General features: G+C 28.3%; 1 protein-coding gene across 2 annotated transcripts in view; it reads left to right on the top strand.

Moving 5' to 3' along the window:
- LOC147807340 (uncharacterized) overlaps nt 1-20,931 on the top strand; it is a 356,527-nt gene that overhangs the window by 64,619 nt on the left and 270,977 nt on the right. For both annotated transcript variants that reach the window (XR_015435622.1, XM_087168312.1), the window contains exon 2: nt 15,145-15,230. Coding sequence is in view for 1 of the 2 variants with exons in the window: in XM_087168312.1 (XP_087024438.1) it covers nt 15,151-15,230 (80 nt within the window). In the remaining variant the exon portion in view is untranslated. The remainder of the gene's footprint in view (nt 1-15,144; nt 15,231-20,931) is intronic.

The raw sequence follows: 20,931 nt of genomic DNA, 5'->3' as shown, positions 1-20,931 counted from the left end.
CTCCAAAGGGTTGTGCTTAGCGTATATGTTATACGTTAATTCCTTTTTTTTAAGACCTAAAAATGGCCATTTAAAGAAAAAAAAAATTTTTGCTCGTTCTTTAACACAGTTTTTTACACATAATAAAACAAACTAATTTTTTAAAATTTTATATTAATATTTAAAAAATGTTGCTGAAACTAGTCCTTAAAACCTTAAAACCTTAGAACAACTAAATTGACACGTTATATGAATTGAATTCAAAATTACATGAATTTGTATCATGTTTTACAAGTTAATTTTTTAAACATTCAGAAATAAAAATATTTCATTTTAAAGTTTATTAATGTAAATTTTTAAGGCATTTTTTAAAACTTAATTAAAATTTTAAATAAAATTTTAACGTTTTCAAACACTGAAAATGTATTAACTAAAAATACGTCAGAATTTAAAATGAATTTAAAATTTTATCAATTCGCTTTAGATTTTAAATAATGTATTTTCAATGCATTCATTAAAAAATATGTATTATATTTTCATGTTTATTTTTGTTAATGTAAATTTTTTAAATCAAAAAATGAAATCATTGATATAAAAAATTATATTTTTTATACATGGTAAGATTCACTAAGAATACATTAGATGCAATGTGTACAAAATAATATAAATGTGCATCGTAATTTATAAATATGATTTTAAAACATTCACTTATAAAACATCTTATTTTAATGCTTATTTTTAGTAATACATAGATTCAACGAATTTTTAAAATTTAATACATAATACGAATGGAGAAACTTTTAAATATTGTAAGATTAACTAAAATCGTTAGATGTAAGGAATAAAAAATTAAATGACAAATGGGGAAACTTAAATAGTGTAAGATTAACTAAAATCGTCACATGTAAGAAATAAAAAATTAAATGAAGTGCAATTATGATCCTCAAGTTTACTTTCAAAGCATTCACCAATATAAATTTTAATATTTATTTTTAATATAAATTTTAATGGATTTTTAAAACTTACAATGTGATATTAAATGTTTAAATCTTTAAATATAGTAAGGATTAAGAAAAAAGTAATTTAAATGTAATGAATTCAAAATCACATGAATTTGTATGATTATTTCCAAATTTAGTTCGAAATATTCACAAATAATATATATAATATAATATAAGAGGAAGAAATAAAATATTTTCTCCTCTTTCTACCTCTTTCGGGTTTTTTATTAACTTTTAATTTTAATTTTTAATTTTAATTATTATTATATTTTTTTAATTATCGTTATTTGATATTATTTACCAGTTGTTATACAGACATGTGTTCTCAATTTATTTTTAAAAGAATTTAAATTAATGACAAAAAATTTTAAATAAAATTATTTTTATTTTTAATTTTAAATTCGAAAAAAGATGTTTCCACTGTGCCCATAATATTACGAAATATATTATGCAACAATATTAATATTTTTTTAAAATTTATTTTGATTAAATATTTTCATTCTTTAATTTCTCTACAATGTGCAAAAAAAAATTTAAAAACTCAAGACTTTAATTTTGACAAGGTTTAATTTTTTCTTTTATACCGGGCAACTTTAATTTTTCAGTTTGAAAGAGAGGAATTAATTTGAAACTAATGTAAGTTTTTATTCGAATTTTTAGAAATTTTCAATTTTAAGTTTTTAAAATTCTTTTGAAAAAGGAACTTCTGTTTTTAAAATAAATGCATTTGAAAATTTTTTCAACCCTTATAACAGGAAGAATTTTTCATACTTCCTCAAATTTTTCAAAAAAACTGAAATATTCTGTTTAGAAACAAAAGTAATTCGAACCAGATCACTGGAATTCCATTTTGTCTACTTTTTTAGCTTTTTCGAAATTAAAAATAGTTTGTTTAATTTTAAAGCAATCTAAATTAATCTAAATTTGATAACTAGAAATATTATTACCAGCTTCTTTAAATTTTTCTGTAATTAAAATATGCTTTTTAAAAGCATTCTAAATTTGTATCAATCTTTAACCGGAAGTAATTTTTGTCTGCATCTTTAAATTTTTCAATCACTAAAATGCGCTGTTCAGAAGTAATTTAAATTTTTTCAACTGTATAACTAGAAGTAATTTTTGTCTGCATCTTTTGATGAGCAATATTTTTTTCTTCTTCTTTTTTGGAAAAACTTTAAACTTATTTCAATCTGTTAACTGGAAATACTTTTTTTTATCTGTTTTTAACTTAAAATATTCCGTTTAAAAACAGTCTGAATTCTGTTTGAATTATTTATAAAAATATGGAATATTTTAAACAAATATTTCATCAAAACAGCCGATGTAATATGCTTTAAATTTTTAAGTACTGTTTTAAATAATTAATATTTAATTAATTATTAGCATCATTCCATGAGCTGATAAGTTATTTATGTTCATAATCAATGATATTTCGAAGTGTCAACCAAATACGAACTACAAAAAAGGTAAAACAATTTTCTTTGTATTCGACACGTTTCACATCGTCCCCAGAGGTGATGTCAGTCTATTGTTTGGAAATCGAACAATTTCGTACTATTTGACAACAGATCGGGTAAGAGTGATGTACCTTCAGGACATTTGCATATTTCTTCCCGTTTGATCTCACGGTTACAGGAGCGACCGCATTCCGCTACCTTTTTTTATAAAGTGGAACAGCCTTGGGCAAAGCGGGCGGGTTGGTGGAATGAGTCGACAACTTTTTTATTAATGTTCGAAATTTCCCCCTTCCTTTTAATTGAGATCTCCATACAACAAGGTTTTGTTTCGGGGAAAAACCCAGTCTGGGTTTGCGAAGAGAGAATAAATAAATTACATAACACCTGCTGCATTTAAATTGTATTTTCTAAATCGTATGTTAATTTACTTCAAGGTGTTGAAAGGCGTCTTTAACGTAACAAACAATCAGACGAAATTCACATTGTTACAATTTAAGACATTGAAAGCCATAAAATTCAATAACGTAACAAACATTCAGACGATATTCATATTGTTACAGATTAAGGCATTGAAGGCTATAAAATTCCATAGCTTACAAAACATTCAGACAATATTCATACTCTTACAAATTAAGGCATTAAATGCTATAAAATTCCATAGCGTATCAAACATTCAGACGATAATCATATTCTTACAATTTAAGACATTGAAAGCTATTAAATTCTATAGCGTAACAAGCATTCAGACGATATTTAAAATTGTTACAATTTAAGGTATTGCAAGCCATAAAATTCCAAAGCGTGACAAACATTCAGACGATATTCATTTAATTATATTTTAACCTCTTGAAACCCAGCTTCCAATATAATGGACAACATTTAATTTATTTAATTGACTTAGTAAAACATGTTAATTAATTTTCATTTTATTTTCATTCCAGATGGAACAATTTTGCTAAATAATCATCTATAACCCTCTAAAAAGTTATGTTTTGCAGATAAACGACCCCAAAGTGTTCTAATGATTTCTTCTAAATTTTTCTTTCCAGCCCTTTAAATTTGGGTTACGCCCGCCCAGGCTAGTATTTACGATCTTAAATTGTTCTTTCTTAACCCCCTTTTTAAAAGTTTATTATTAAAAAAATTTTTGTTAGAAAAGTATTAAACTGGTTGTGTAAATTTATATATAAACTATTCGCTATTGTTTAGATCTGCATCCTTACATCTAAAATCATCAAGTTTAACCTAGTTTCAAACTATTTTACAAAATCAGGGTTGAGCAGTGATGAAAAAAAAATTTTTTTTCCTCCCAAATATAGGTCCAATAAGATCACATGATTTCAAATTAAAACAGGGAGGGTCACAAATTCGCGTCAAAACAGTAATATACTGACCACAGACATGAAGGAAGCATATATATTCAAACAAGCCAAAAGTCGGTCACTTTCATAGGTAGTTGTGGACTAGCCTGATCGAAGGCCGAAGGTAGGGGAGTTCCCCATACACACCCTATCCCCACCCTGTTTTAGAATTAAGAATTTAGAATAAACACACAGGCTAGTTTAAAAATACAAATTGTTGCTTTTGACGGCAGGGAAAACCCGATCAAAGGTGGGAAAGAAATTGAAGTTAAGGACAGAGCCAGTTTTGTGTAACATACTGTAAAATGTAGTGGAAAACGTTAGTTAATTATGTAAATTACTTTGACCAATTCGGAGTTAATTATTTATTAATTACAATTTGCTCTTGTGCTCGTGGTTACACAAATACTGATTATGATTGTGTCATTCATTGTTATCAATCAATATGCTTAAATAAGTCTTTCTTTTCTCCCTGTTCTTATTTGCCACTTTAAATAGACTATTAGTTGCAAATTTATATGTATATTATATATATGTTACCGTTAACGTTCCGTTAACGTTCCGTTAGTTAATAGAATAACTAGCTGTTTCATGAAATAACTAGAAATGTCAGTTAAAGTGCATAAAATTATTGAATTCTACGATTTAACTAGGTATTCAATAGAATAACGATTACTAGATCGTTAAAGTGTAAAATACGGCACTTTAAAGTTCTTTGAACTGGTTTTCGTCAGTTTTGAACTGCTTATAGTTGCTTTGTAATGATGTGTGTGTGTGGTACACTTCATTCTGTTGCATTTAAACGTAGCTATTATTATGAGCAATTATATTTTATATCATCTGCTTTTCCTTATTATTTATCAATTAAGAATCCGCAATAGCGAAAGAAATATATTTTTCGAGATATTTTAGCTATTTATGATCAATTAGTTTATAAAATAACTTTGAAATAATTTATTTTTCACTTTAACGGTCTACCATTAGTTATTTCATACAATAACTACGTATTCCATAAGTATCTAGGTAAAGTATGAAATTTTTCATCTATTATACACTTTAACTGACTTGTCTAGTTATTTCATGAAATACCTAGTTATTCTATGAAATAACTGAATTATACACTTTAACGGTAACATATAAATTTTATATATTTAATTATATATCTTTTTCACCAATTATTAAAATACACATGTATATTATTGAAATTGAATTTTTTTTTCACCTTTAACGATCGAAATATGCACTCAGGGAAGAGTGGGTAGTGGGTGAGACCGTGTACCTAAATTGAGTTAAAATCAGTTTGTTCTATTTTCTCAGTGGACTAACTCTGAAATACTCTCTACTAGTCAAGAAGAAGGACTTCCATATTGGTGTCTTGTTGATAAATTCACGACGCTTGTGTAGATAAGTTGGTTTGACTGCGTCAACGAGGTTCTTTTGTTTTTAAACTAGCCTTACTTATTGCTTATTACAATTACAAAGATTATATTTAGTCTAGCTTATTATAAGTTTATTAAAGATTATTTCCTTAACAAACAATGAAGATTCAGTCCAATAATAACACTGGTCTGTTATATTTCGATAACCAGGTGTACTTCATGCGGGGTAAGATTGGGTACTAACCAGTTTCGCCCTCACCCCTTTGATGTGAGTCTATGCTGGGCACACGAAATCTGCAGTGCTGCGGAGGAAGAAGATAACTACATCCAAAGCTGACTGGCCCCAGGACAAAATGTATTGCAGGTCCCTCCTCTAAGCACAAAATGCCTTATTTTCATATTTTCCAGAATTTTGTAAGACATTTTTTTAAATCAAAATTGTAGTTTTTTATGTAGATGTTAATGTGAATGTTGTTGTTGTTGTAGTTCGTTTAAGTCGCACTAGAGCTGCACAATGGGCTATTGGCGACGGTCTGGGAAACATCCCTGAGGATGATCCGAAGACATGCCATCAAAATTTTGATCCTCTGCAGAGGGGATGGCACCCCCGCTTCGGTAGCCCAACGACCTGCACGCGAAGTCGAGCACTTTACGGTAGAACAGTTTAACGAGGACCAATACCGCACACCCTCGGTCCACACGTAGACTGATCCAAGTGGTCACCCTCCGACACACTGACCGCAGACAGTGATGCTTGACTTCGGTGTTCTACTGGTGTCTTAACGATCAGTCCACTGCGGGACGTTACTGTGAATGACCGAAATTGGTGGTAGTTGACTTTCACCAGAGAATGTCGACAATCACATAGTCGCTTTGGTAAATGCCCAAAATATGTACTAGGTCAAGTGCCACTGCCGGGTATACATTTGAACGGTACTCCAAATACTGATGTTTCTCCTAATCTATTCTCAGCAGATATTAAAATATCGAATACATATATTAATATCAACAAATAAATTAATATCAAATCGGATATAACAAATATTTCGGACATTCACCAAAGAGACTATTTAATTGTTGACATTCACCGGTGAAAGTCGACATTCTCTTGATTTCGGTCATTCACGGTTACATAGATTTTTTTTTTATCTTGCAATTTTCCTTCAAAAAAAACTAATTAATAAACACTATATTTTTTGTAAAAAATTTTGGTCGGGGCTTCAGCAATCTGGGACTCGAAACACCCCCTTGCATGCAGTTTTAAATTTTAAATTACTTACATCACATGTGAATTACATACGTAATTTTCTTAAATTGTCGTATAAAATAGAAATATCTACTACTTCTTCATTGAAATTATAATTTTTCAAACATTCTAATAATTCTTCCGGTCTTACCCCTTTCTTGAGTAAGACCAAGCAATTTGACTTTTACTAGGAAAAAAAATCTTTTCTAAAAAAAAAAGGAAGTAGTACATGTGTGACTTTTCAGCATTGATGTACTTGTGTTCGCAAATAATACTGTAAAAATCTTGATTAAATCGGACAGTTTCTATATCTCTGTTTAAAATGCGAGTGGATTATTTTAAAATTGTCCAAAATGCAAACACTAAATATTGATTTAAGCGTAAAATTAGTTATTTTTACATGCCACAGATATTCTTTAAATTTATTTAAGAGCAATATAAATAAATAATTAAAAACAAATTTAAATATGCATATCGTCTTTGACCATCCCGTTGATTTATTTTAATAATATTCTTCGTTACTCTCATTAAATTTACGATTCACGATTTGAACTAGTTGCTAAACAGTCATTTAAAAAATTTATGGCAGCTTTGCTTTTACAAAACCATTTTCTTTTACGGACAATGGAAAATTATTTTCCACCTTAATTTATTAAGTGCTTTATTATGTCAATATTAACGTTACAAAACTCAGAATTTTCGTTTATATCCTGATTATTAAAAAAAGAAAGCTTTTTTTTAAAAGCTTTATTATTCTCAACATAAATAGTCGTACTAATTCAGCAAATTGAGATGAGGAAAGCTGTTAAATATATCCTTAGATATTACAAACCATTTTTAGTAATTTAAATAGCGTATTTAACTTCAAAAATAATATTTCTTTACGTAGTTAAATTTAATTACGTAGGTCAAATTTATTTTACTTTTTATTTACGGAACATTACTATTTGATTGGACTTCAAAGTTAGTTTATTCGCTAAATAAATTAAGAATTTTACACTTCTTAGTTTCTCAATAGCCTTAAGCCTCGTCTAACTTTATTTAGAGATATAATAAGTGAACAATATCTTGTGAAAAAATCAGGAAAGTTAGACTTGTTTTTTTCCTGCAGGCAAGAAACATCAGAATAACAATCTATAAAAGACTTTTCTTTGTTTCAAAGTAATTTAGTTAACTATTCATAAACTTTTTAAATATTTCTGTAATAATTGTTTCCTTATTAGAATGGCATTATCTACTCGCAAATATTTTTTCATTCATAAAGATTGATGTTTAAGTTAGATTTTTAAAAGGTAGTTTAATCATGCAGAAGTCACAATGGTGTTTCTAAAAGCATCTATTATGAAGATCGTATCTCTGAAACATCCATCATAAAGATCGTAATTCTGAAAGCATATATCATGAGGATCATATTTCTGAAAGTCTCTATCATGGGGATGTACTTATCGAAGCATCTATATTGAGGATCTCAGTTCTACAAGCATCTATTATGAAGATCCTATCTCTGAAACATCCATTATAAAGATCGAAATTATGATTGAATTTATCACGAGAACCGCATTTCTGAAAGCCTATATCATGAGGATCACACCTCTGTAAGCATTTAGATTGAAGATCGCAGTTCTGAAAGCATCTGCTATAAAGAAGATCGTATTTCTGAAACATTCATTATGAAGATTGTAATTCTGAAAGCATGTATCACGAGGATCGTATTTCTGAAAGCCTCTATTATGGGTATCGGACTTCTGGAAGGATCTAGATTGAGGATGGCAGTTCTGAAAGCATCTATTATGAAGATCCTATCTCTGAAACATCCATTATAAAGATCGAAATTATGATTGCATTTATCACGAGGACCGCATTTCTGAAAGCCTCTATCATGAGGATCACACCTCTGTAAGCATTTAGATTGAAGATCGCAGTTCTGAAAGCATCTGCTATAAAGATCGTATCTCTGAAACATTCATTATGAAGATTGTAATTCTGAAAGCATGTATCACGAGGATCGTATTTCTGAAAGCCTCTGTTATGGGTATCGCACTTCTGAAAGGATCTAGATTGAGGATGGCAGTTCTGAAAGCATTTATTTATTATGAAGATCTTATCTCCGAAACATTCATTATGAAGATCGTAATTCTGAAAGCATATATTACGAGAATCGTATTTCTGAAAGCCTCTATCATAGAGATCACACTTTTGAAAGCATTTAGATTGAGGATCGCAGTTCTGAAAGTATCTATCATAAGAATCATGTTTCTGAAAGTATTTACTATGAGGATTGTAATTCTGAAATCGTCTATGATGAAGATTGTATTTCTGAAATCATCTATCATCAGGATCGTATTTCTGAAAGCATCTATTACCAAGATTGTAATTCTGAAAATATCCATCAAGAGGATCGTATTCCTGAAAGCATTTATTGTGAAAATAGCATTTCTGAAAGCATCTGTAATGATGATTGTATTACTGAAGGAATTTAAGTATGAGAATCGCATTTCTGAAAGCATCTAGTACGAGGATTGACTGTCTTAAAGTATGATTATGAGGATCTTATTTTTGAAAGCCTCTGATGATGATGATACTATTTCTAAAGACATCTATTATAAGGATCCTATTTCTAGAAGCATCTAGTAAGATGATTGTATTTTTGAAAGCATTTGATTCTTAGGATCAATTATCTGAATGCATCGATTATGAAGATCGTATTTTTGAAAGCATCTATGATGATGATCGCGTTTAGGAAAGGATCTGTCATGATGATAATTAATGTATACTTAAACAATCATAAAATTGAAATATTGCTTACTATTTCATATACAACAACGTTAACTATTTTTTTTTTGTCTAAATTCATTATTTCTAGTGCGATTTCAGAGACCTTTCTCAAAAATTGATTTTTCGTGTTTTTTTAAAAATATTTTTTCTTTAATTACGAATTTTTTTCTTCTTCCATTTACTGTTTAAAGAAGAGAAAAAGTTCTCGGTTTTTAAACTCATTTGCATTTTGTAATTGACTCATTGGCTTTTTTTTTGAAATACAATATTTATATATATATATATATATATATATATATATATATATATATATATATATATATATATATATATATATATATATATATATATATATATATATAATATAATATAAATATATATATATAATATATATATATATATATATAATATATATATATATATATAATATATATATATATATATATATAATATATATATATATATATATATATATATATATATATAATATATATATATATATATATATATATATATATATATATATATATATATATATATATATATATATATATATATATATATATATATATATATATATATATATATATATATATATATATATATTTTTTTTTTTTTTTAATTATTATTAAAAAAAATAACTGTTAAAGTTTGAATTTGGTTATTAAATATGTAGGTAAATTTTTTATAATATTAGCAGACGACAAAAAGAGAATGAATGAATAATAAAACCTAAATGATATTATCAAATCGAATCACGAAATCTTCGCCATGCATGCTTAAACTGGAATGCTCTGGTTCTTGGAGCTATCTCTTTCGGATTACAACAAAGGAGCAATACCTTTGGAATTAAATAATTCTTTTCGACTAGCAAAAGACCATGAAAAGAACAACCGAAAACAAATAAATACCACGTGTGTTTATTTCCAAAGAAATGTTTAATTTTTAATGTCTGTTTTCTCATGGGCTGCGATAGACATGACGTCATTTGAGTATTGTTATGAACAATGGAACATTAGTGGGACGAAGCAAGCCACTTTCACCTTGCAAGGCCGTAGCCTCAAAAAAGGACAAACCACGCAATAATCTTGCAAGAATTGGTTGAAAGATCTACCTGAATGACGTTGGAGTGAAGTAGAATAAACAAGTGTTTTAAAAAGTTTTTTTTTAAATTTTTTTTTATTGAAACATTTGTTACGTTCAGTTTTGTGTTTTCGCAAAATTTGTGGGCGTAAGAGTAACTCTTAAGCCTGTCTCTATTTTCATTAAGAGGAATTAAGCTTTTCTACATTGTTTATGCTCAACTCCTAGTTTCCGGTTTATTATTTATTTTCAGTAAGCTAAATAGCAAAAAATTATCCATCTTCATAGAAATTGAGTTAATTTAATGAAATGAACATTCGGAATGAATTTGCGATCGTTAAAAATGTATGTTGTTACTCCAATAGCTTTATGAACATAAGATTAAATCAATAGATTTCTTGCAATCCTGTCATAAAATTTTTTGAAGCAATTCTCAGATACCGTCAATTTTAAACTAAAAAAAGAATCATTAAATAAAATGAACATTCAGAATGAATTTGAGATCATTAAATACACATATTTTACCACCACAGTTCAATATTGACGTCATTGTGTCTTTTATAAGAAATGATAAAATAAGTTCATTCGGGGCAACATATCTAATTATTTTCAAAAACTGCAAAAAATTGTCAGTTTTTAGAGAATGTTGAGTCATTAAATAATAAGAGTATTCAGAATGAATTTGCGATCATTAAATACACATATTTTAAAACCACATTTCAATATTGACGTCATTGTGTCTTTTATAAAAAATGATAAAATAAGTTCGTTCCGGGCAACTTATCGAATTATTCTCAAAAACTGCAAAAAATTGTCAATTTTTTAAGAATATAGGGTTGTTAAATAAAATGAACATTCAGAATGAATTTGAAATCATCATTAAATACACATGTTTTACCGTCCCACCACAACAATAATGTTATTGTGTCATTAATAAGAAATGGTAAAACCAGTTCATTCTGGGTAATCTACAGTGGCGCAAATAACATCCCCGCAATCCCAGTGGTGTTGGGGGTTTGAGGGTGCACTAGCGAGAAAAAATAACACTCAGTTAAAATCAAAATATTACATATTTATAAAAATTTTTTTGTTCATTTTATAATAAATAACCCTTAATTAAACTTCGAGTATAATTGCTATAACATAGTGAGTTATTTTCTTCTATTATTAAAAAAATAATTTCAATATGGTTAGTATGTACAGTGTTCCAATTTAGTACCTTAACTCTATATTTTCATCGAATTACTACTATTTTTTTTAATTAAAATGAAATTATTGACTATAAATACCGGAATATCTCTTCACCACAGTGTGTTTGTTTCACATTACAATAGTAATTTTTTTTAAGTTAAGTCTAAGAAAGGGCACACTTATAAAACCTAAGCTCTATAAACGCTACTGGCAATCTATGAACAAATTGTTCTCGAAAATTTCACCAAATTGTCAGTTTTTAGAGAATGCAGTGTGACTAAATAAAATGAGTTTTCAGAATGAATTTGAAATCGCTAAATATGCATATTTTGCCATCAGAGTTTGACATTGTCAATTGAGCATTATGTTTTTAAAAAATAAAAAAATAAAATAAAATCGGAAAATTCTGTGAAATCCATATAATAATTGTAAAATAGGTACTTGCCATCAAGGTGAAATAATTTTTGGACAGCGCATTAGGCTAATTCTCTCAATCAGCTTTGTTTACAAATTCTTCGGCTAATGTGAATAAGCCAGCACTTTATAGTACATACTGCATATGGAAGTGAGTTTTTACTAATGTTTAACTAAATAGAAATCAGACTTAGCAAAATATTATACCAGATGAGAATAAACTCTTCATTTTGTGATATGGTATTAAAATATTTATGGTCAAAACATGAATATATAACTCAGAGTTCTTCCTTAAAAATAAGTTATAAAGGTTTAAAACTCATATTAATATTGTAAAATCTTTATTTAAGAGTTTATAAAAAAGCCGATTAAAAATAAAAAGTTATTTATTATGAAATAAGAACTTGAAAAGTTTACAAAAAACTTTTACAGACAAATCCATTTGTAAAGCTAGTTTTGATACAGAAAAACAGCTTAAGAAATTATAAATTCAGAATTACAATAAAGTTTAGATATTGAAACAGTTTTTAGTGGTTCTAGATGTGTGAAAAATCATAAGTGACCTAGAGTATTCAATTTATTAGCTCATAGATTTCTGTGCTTGTTATGCTATTTCACTTAGGCACAAGAGAATATTTAAAACATTTATTTAAATTTTTAAGTGTTTCAAAGGGCTAAATTTAAATATTTTAGTTATTTTTTTGTAGATGCAATTTTAGATTACCGAAATCAGAAACAAAAACGCACTTTATAAAAATAAACGAGCCTCCTTTTCGATGGAGAACACTTAAGACATTTAAAAATTTTTCGCTCACAAAAATAATTCAAAGATAATTAATTTTACAGGAAACATATTTCTTTAATAACTATTAATTATTTTTATAATAATAAACAAAAACTATTTGACTTATTTTCCCTTCATACTAAAGTAGGTTATTTAAAAAAAAAAATTTTACCCTCTAATCCAGTGTTTCCCAAACTTATGACTTTCGTGTACCCTTTCTAAATTTTTCGTAGCGCTGTGTACCCCTAATAAAAAAATGAATGCATTTTTTACTACAAAAAATTGCAAAAAAGTTTCAAATCACAACTGGCTGTTGACACTACTAATTATTAACTGTCAACTCTGCAGAGTGGCCAAAATTAGTATTTCGATAAAATTTGTGTCAAAATTTTGGGGTTCTTATTTAGGATTCTCATGTGCAGGTGAATTGAATTCATAGTTGAAATTTTGAAATACGCTAAAAATACCAAGAAAAACAAGATGGCGGCTGAAATATGGCTAGCAAAAAATATATATATACATATAGTATGTTTAAATAAATAAATATAGCAATGAAAATATAATAATTTTCGTAATTTTATATTAAAAATGAAGCATAACTTATATTTCCGAAGTAATATTACAAAATAAAGCGAATTAATTACAAAATAACACGAAAACATGAAAAAAACATAATTTTTGTTTTTCGGCCTATTTAGTCCACCTTTGCAATATGGGCAAAATGGGGCAGGTTCTTCCGAAAGAAGAAACATCAAAGAAGACAACAAAAAAAGGTTTAGCTAATTACCCCGTGGAACTTTTTGGAGATGAGTTTCGAAAGTGATTCAAACATTGTAAAATGTCAAATGATAAGATATAAACTATAAGTTTGTCTATAGAGTATTAACTAATCCAACAAATTGAAAAATTGTACTATAATTTCAGACTAATTGCTCTGATAAAAATGTAACAGAAAGGTGAAATTCCTATATATATTTCTGAATTTTAAATTTAAAAGTTACATTGAAAAAAAAAATTTTTAACATATTTTTCGTCGGTCTAAAAAGTAAATTATAATGTTTGGAATGATTATGAATACTTAATTTGGGCGATTATTAAAGCTGCCTAAACATATTTTAGTTGAAATTTAATTTTTGATTTTTGGCCAAAGATCATGGTCTTCTGGCCCACTGTGCTCTGCAAAAAATAGCAGATAGAAAAACACGTAATCGTTAATTTTCATGGCTAGCTTTGTATTTAAATAAAATTTTTGAAATTTTCGTTTGTTGCAAGATATTTCGCATAAGAACACGTATCCCCCCTCAACTGTTCAAGTACCCCTGGGGGTACGCGTACCACACTTTGGGAAACACTGCCTAATCCATCGAAAAAAGGTAGATTTTCTCAGAAAAAGTATACTTTCGTATCTGATTTTGTAAAAATATAGTTCAGATAAATTAAGTAGAAAAAATTTAAGTTTAATCCTTCGAAACATGTCAATCCGACCATTAGATGAAAAGCTAATAAAATTTTCCGGTTTTTATTTTGCTCGCTGTACAATATTTCTGAAATACGACAACTTTTTTTAAATTCTCCTTAATTAAATCCACGCTTACGTCATCTGTAGTACTGACAAGGGAAACTAGGGAAGTGTGACTCGGCAATTTTGAAATAAACTAGTGGGATGTATGCCTTATGAGGAATAATTTTAGGGGGCAACATTCGTTTCGGCCCATAGAAGGTTTTGTGAGAGATAAAAATAATTCAATGTATAGAAAAATCGATATTTTATTACTTCAATGCAGACTATTAGTTGTTGTAATTGTCTCATAATCAAATTAATTTGTAATTAATTGGATAATTAATTAATTTGCTAGTTGATAAATTAAAAAATTAATTAAAAAAATTCAAGAAATTAATTCATCATTAATAAATTATTAATTAATTGTTAATTAATTATTAATTAATTGTTAATTAATTAATTGATTTGCAATTACATACTCCAATTAATTTGGAAAGTTTTTTGGAAAAAAAATTTAAAAAATTTCATGTCAATTTTTTTTTTTTTAAATTAACCTAACAGGTTTTTCTGAAAAACTACAGATATATAAAATTTTTGAAATCAATTTTGACAATAAATATGCATTATATAGTACGTGAAAGTACCACAAAATTAATTGGAGTGTGAGACAATTACAATAACTAATAGTCTGCATTAAAGTAATAAAATACCGATTTTTCTATATATTGAATTATTTTTTATCTCTCACAGAATCTTCCATGGGCCGAAATGAATGTTTCCCCCTAAAATTATTCCTCATAAGGCATACATCCCACTAGTTTATTTCAAAATTGACGAGTCCACACTTCCCTAGTTTCCCTTGTGAGATGCATTGAAAAATACCCCCACTGGTGACGCCGTTAAAAGTTGTTTTTCCTTTATAGCTTTACGAACGCAGTGAAAGTAACTAATGTATTGGTATTTCCTCTTCCAGGTTCTTATGAACTCGCTGGTTTTGATCAAATACTTTGGCAGAAGAGATCTAAAAAAAATGAATTTCTTCACGATCTTGGAATTTAGGTAAATTTTGAATTGTTGGTATTTTTTAATTCTTTATTTTCTTAGCACAATTACGATGATAAGAATTCAAGAACTGCAAGATTATGAACATAGGAGGGAATTTAAGTCTTTATTAGATTAGATAATTTTTAAAACTTTTTGGAGATATTTTTCCCCTCGATTTAAAACAAATTCCTTTTTGAATAGGTAATTCAATAGTGCACGTCTGCTCGCTTCTTGACTTTTTCAAAAATTCATTTTGGATGATACCAATAATAATACGAATTGATTTAAATTTTTTTTTTTGTTTTTAAATAAATTGATAAATAGAAAAAAAAGGTCACAAGCTTTTTTTTGAAAAAAAATTAAAAAATTAACTGACAAATAATATTAAATTAACTGTCATTTGTTTCTGTAAAATAATAAATAAATAAGTAAATTCAGTCAAGTGTAATATTGAAATTCAGACTTCTTGTTTTTTTAATATCTACCATTCTGCAATAAATAATACATGAATAGCTTGAACAACACAGTGAAGAGTCACACTTTTTCCAAAGGTGGCATGTTTATACCAAACTGTTCGTTAGTATTGTTTTTAGATAGGTATTGTATAAGCTTTCGGAATTTCTATACGATAACAGCAGAGACAGAACTAATTGGCAGCATTGAAATTCAACAAAAATATCAACACAATTAGAAAACTTAAATCGCAATTACGTTGTCTTAAATTCCTCTTAACTAAAAAATTGAGCATGTAAATTTTTTTTAAAGAAAAAATTAAAAACTTTTGCTTTGGAAATTTCTTATTTGATATATTAATTATTATTGTTTTCGACAATGGATTCACCTTTTATTCGGAGAATAGATTAAAGAAAATTAGAAAATACTGACAATTTTAAATCTATTTTAAATATAATTTAAATCAATTTAATCGATTAATTTAATAATTTTATATTTATTTACTTAATTTTTTTTTATGGCAATGACGTCGAAATAAGTTCATTTACTACGAAAAGAAGATGAGTTTATTTACTAAATAAATAACAGCTGTTTACTTTTCATTTTTTGATAAATAATTTATTCCTCTTCCATTTGAGTATCATGCAAAATTTGCGTTCATATATTTTCACAGTCAAGCAGTGATACACCTTATGCGCGAAATATACTCAGTTAATGGGACTATCAGCCATCGGAACGATTTCGACCTTAGAAAAGCGGCATACGATGCGCGAGAAGCAATCTCTTCGCTGTTGCCATCGTTAAAATGCAAATGATTCCGTGTTCTAAGTGAAACGTCCCGTTTCAAATGGCTCGTCTAGAAAGAATGCCTGTGTGTCAAGGACGTATTCGATTGTTCTTGGGTCGCATGCGGAAGAAGATGCAGAAAAGGCAGACGAGAAATTCCATGCGTCGGTTGTCTTTTTTATCCATTGCCATTCGGTTCAGATGAAATTTATGTTGAAAAATGTAAATAAAATGACGCCAAGTGCAGACGATAAGCTTTGTTTTGGTAATGAAACAAAACAGAGCTGGGCGACTGCGGGACGTTTATGGGGAAATAAAATGTTGGAATTCGAATTTGTTAATCAGTTATGAATTATTACATCACTTAAATCATTAAAGCATTTCACAACTTCAGTTATAGTGAAATTTAAATTGAATTTGAAAGTGAAATTTAAGGGAAGAAATAAATTATTTCTGTATTTTAATTGCCTGAAAGAACTGTTTGGAATTAATTCGAAATTACCGAAACATTAAAAAGAACGCTAATTAGTCTTAATAACTGTTCCATAATTTAATTAACCAGTTGACGGTGATGCTTATATAAGATGTTCTCAAATAATAACAATAGAATGCTTCTTATATTATTTATTCCATTTCCTCGTTCTGCATGGACCATCTTTCAACGGGTGTCTCAGCATCAAGAAGTGAGGAAAAAAAATTCTAAAATATAAATATGAAAATAAAAATGAATCAAGCATAGCTTCACCTGGTGTCAAAAATCATTAACAAAAACATAATTTTATGCTTTATTATTTTCCTTTCATGGGAAAAAAGGGTTCATTTTCCTGAATTATGAAGGTCTGCAGAAGCATAGTTTGTTTTTAAGCAAGGTTACACTAAATGTGAAAAGTAAATCTCTAAAAATAAATAAAATTAAAACTGGCGCACTACAAATTATAGATTCATAAACTGTTGTACTTAATTACGAATAGTTTCGTTTGCCGTTTCTACTGATTTACCCATAGTGAGCTCCGCCATGGCTTAAGGCATTGAATTGTCATTGTGAGGAACTGGGGTTCGATTACAGCTTGAAGCCCTCCCAGCTTCAGATCGATTGGTACCACAAGCTTGTCCGGACAGTAAAGGCGGTCTGTGCGCAGTGTTGACTACATTGTCACAATCATACCATTGGTCACGGAATTGTGGAGCTTTAACCTTCATGACTCCCTGCCCACAACGGGCAGTTGCGTGAATGCTTTCTTTTTTACCCATAGTGTGATTCACTAATTAATTGATGCATCCACTGCCTGATTATCTCACTGATTAGCCTAGGGATGGCCAATCTATTGGATGAAAGTCCTACTTTCGATAGAAAAAAATTATGTGTGTCCCATTTCCAACTTTTCCAACACACTAAAAAATATAAAGTGAATTTTTTTTTAAATTATAGACTGACCATAGACTTTCACAGGAATAGAACATTTTATTTCTATCACGTAAATTTGAGTAGAGGAAATTTAAAAGAAATGTACAATAATAAAACAAAAATATAAACATTACTTTTGTTCTTAATAGTACATTGGATGGAATAGCCGATTCACTGCTTTGTGCATTGAGTGATTCCCCTTCTCCCCCACCCCCGTGTTCTTTCCTTTTTATATTATTTTGTTGTACAATAAACATAGAATGTTATAGTAACTATGGTAGGAAGATTTACCGAGAGCAGCTTGAAATATATTTTTTTTTCAGTAATTGTTTAGGTTAAGAAATCTGACACCGTTTCTTTAGTTTCTTTTTTTTCTTCTTAAAAAGTAACTATCGCCAAATGATACTGACAAATATGACGTTTAAATAAATATTGCTTTTATCTTCCTCTGTTAAAAATCTGTCTGTTTTACACAGCTATTTGTATCTTATAATTTTTTATCTTTTTTTTAAATGTCATTTATGATAACAAAACAACGCAAGACATCTTTTGATTAATTTATATTGTATCTTGTAGAAGTTAGATAAAGCGTGATACGATAACTCAACATTTGCGCTGAAAAAATTTAGAGCATTAGTTTTTGCATATTTTAGAGCAAACATTGGAAAAATTACATTATTTTTGCAGATAACTACAACTACTTTATTACAAATATAGTTGGCAACTATTTCTTTTTAAACGTAGTGACTACAAACTATATTTCGAAATATAGTCACTACTTCTATTTTCAGGGAACTAACTTTGATGAAGAACTTGTTTAAAGTGGCTTTGAATAAAAAATTAGCTTATTTAAACTTGAAGAATTGTAAAGAAACATCTATTCATGTTTACATGAGTCAATTTGTTAAAACATTTTTCACGAATTAGTTCTTTTAATTCTTTTTTTTTTCGACAGCTAATATTTAATTTAAGAAAAGCTTAAAAATTATCAAATAGTTGCAATTTTAAGTGTTTAACGCTCTTTTATTTCTTTTGAGAAATTAAGTTCAGCGAAAATTAAAATGAAAATATGTTCTCAGAAGCAACGATTCGTAATTGTTTTAGAGTATTCTGAGGCAAGGATATTTATTTATTTAGAAGTTGTGAATTTTAATTTGCTCTACAATAGTCTAAAGCAGCAACTTTTATTTGTTTTGCAGCAGTTTGGAGCAGTGATTTTTGTTTATTTTACAGCAGTCTGGATCAGGGATATACATTTATTTTGGAGCAATATGGAGCATTATTTTTTTTCCAGTAGTGTGAAGCAGCGTTTTTTATTTCTTCAGATTAGGGACATTTCTTTAAAAATTCATTCGGAGCAATCTGGAGCAGTTAATTTTTATTTGTTCCACAATAGTTTGAAGCAGCAATTTCATTTGTTCTACAGCAGTTTGGTGCAGCGGTGTTTGTTTTGTATTTATTTGGAGAAATTTGGAGCCGTGAATTTTTATTTACTCTGCTTGCTCTAATATGAAGCTTCAATTTATTTTGTTGACATAAGAGCAGCGATATCTGTTTGTTTTTCTTTAAGATACTTTGAAACAATCTAGAAAACTGAATTTTTATTTATTCTGCAGTATTTGGGAGCAGCGATTTATATTTGTTCTGAAGCAATCTGATATTTTAAAACAATTTGAAGCAGGAATATTTCTTTTTGTTTTGCAATAGTCAAGAGCAGCGGTTTTTATTTTTTCAATAAAAATAAAACAGCGATTTTTTTTTTGGATTTTTGCAGCAGCATATAGCAGCTATCGTTATCTGTTTTGGAGCGATATAGTGCAGTGAATTTTTATTCGCTTGTGTGGAATTTGGAGCAGCTACTTTTATTTGTTTTGGAGACATCTTGATAGATGGCTATTTTTATTTGTTTCAGTGCAATCGGGAACAGCTAATTTCATTTAGTTAGCATCAATTTGGGAAAATGTTTTTTTTTTTTTTTTTTTTTTTGTTATGCAGCAGTGGGGAGCACCGATATTTATTTGTTTTGCAATTGTTTGGAGAAGTGATATTTTTGAGTTGCATTTCATTAACAGTAATTTCTAGAATTTTTTGTAAGTTAGAAGGTTACGTTTACAGTTACGAAATAGTTTGAAATAAAATTTTTCTACTTGAAATCGAAATTAAATTTTTTTTTTGTGCGAATACAGTATTACTCTAATAATGAAATAAAAGTCATTAACTTTTCTTATTTGCAAAAAAATTTCTTATTTGAAACAAGCTTAATACTTATATGGAAACAAAATAAATGCTTGTTTCTAAGTGTGTGCCAACCATTTTTTTTTTTCTACATTGAAGAAATCAAAATAAAATATAATAAATAAAATTTAAAATTTATAAAAGTTTTGCATATATATATATTTAGATTTATTGACGGTTTTTAAATAGCAAACAAATTTCAGAAAAAAAAAGCAAACGATCTATGAAAAGGGAAAAGTACCACAGGGAGACAAGCAAACGATTTCCTCCTCTGTTCCAAAGTTCTTCACTTAAGCAAAGGGATGTAGGGGGGAAGGAGAAGAATGCGCCTCTGCGGCGTCTCTACGATCTTTTTTAGTTCCTCGAAACTGATAATTAATTATCTTATCATCGTGCAGTCAGTCTGTGAAAGGAAAAAAAGAGTAAAAAGGAATAAAATACGCAGGCGATTAAAATGGTTGTGAAAATCACCTGGCAAAAGAACTATCGGGTCAAGGGCTCCCTGAAAACGAACTCTCTGCTTTTGCTGGGATCAATCACTTAAGTGCGCATTATCATTGATATCGATCATAACGAACGCACAATACTGTCAATTCTTTTGTAATCTAGATTTCCAGCTCTGAAAAAATAAACGTAAAAGGCAGCGTAAGGAGCGATTATTAAATTACAATGCACCTTAATTGCTGTATAATGCATACGATCTGTATAATTAAGACATTATTTTTATTATAGGCTGCTTCGTTTGTACTAAGAAAACTTTTAAAAAGATATTTAAGCTTTGTTTGTAATAAGATACTTTTTTCAATACGATATTTTTTTAATAAGATATTTTAGCTG

Source organism: Parasteatoda tepidariorum, chromosome 7 (genome assembly GCF_982258835.1).
Source record: "Parasteatoda tepidariorum strain Cologne lab strain chromosome 7, Ptep-v5.0, whole genome shotgun sequence".
NCBI lineage: Eukaryota > Metazoa > Arthropoda > Arachnida > Araneae > Theridiidae > Parasteatoda > Parasteatoda tepidariorum.
This window is presented reverse-complemented; position numbering and strand designations above follow the sequence as displayed.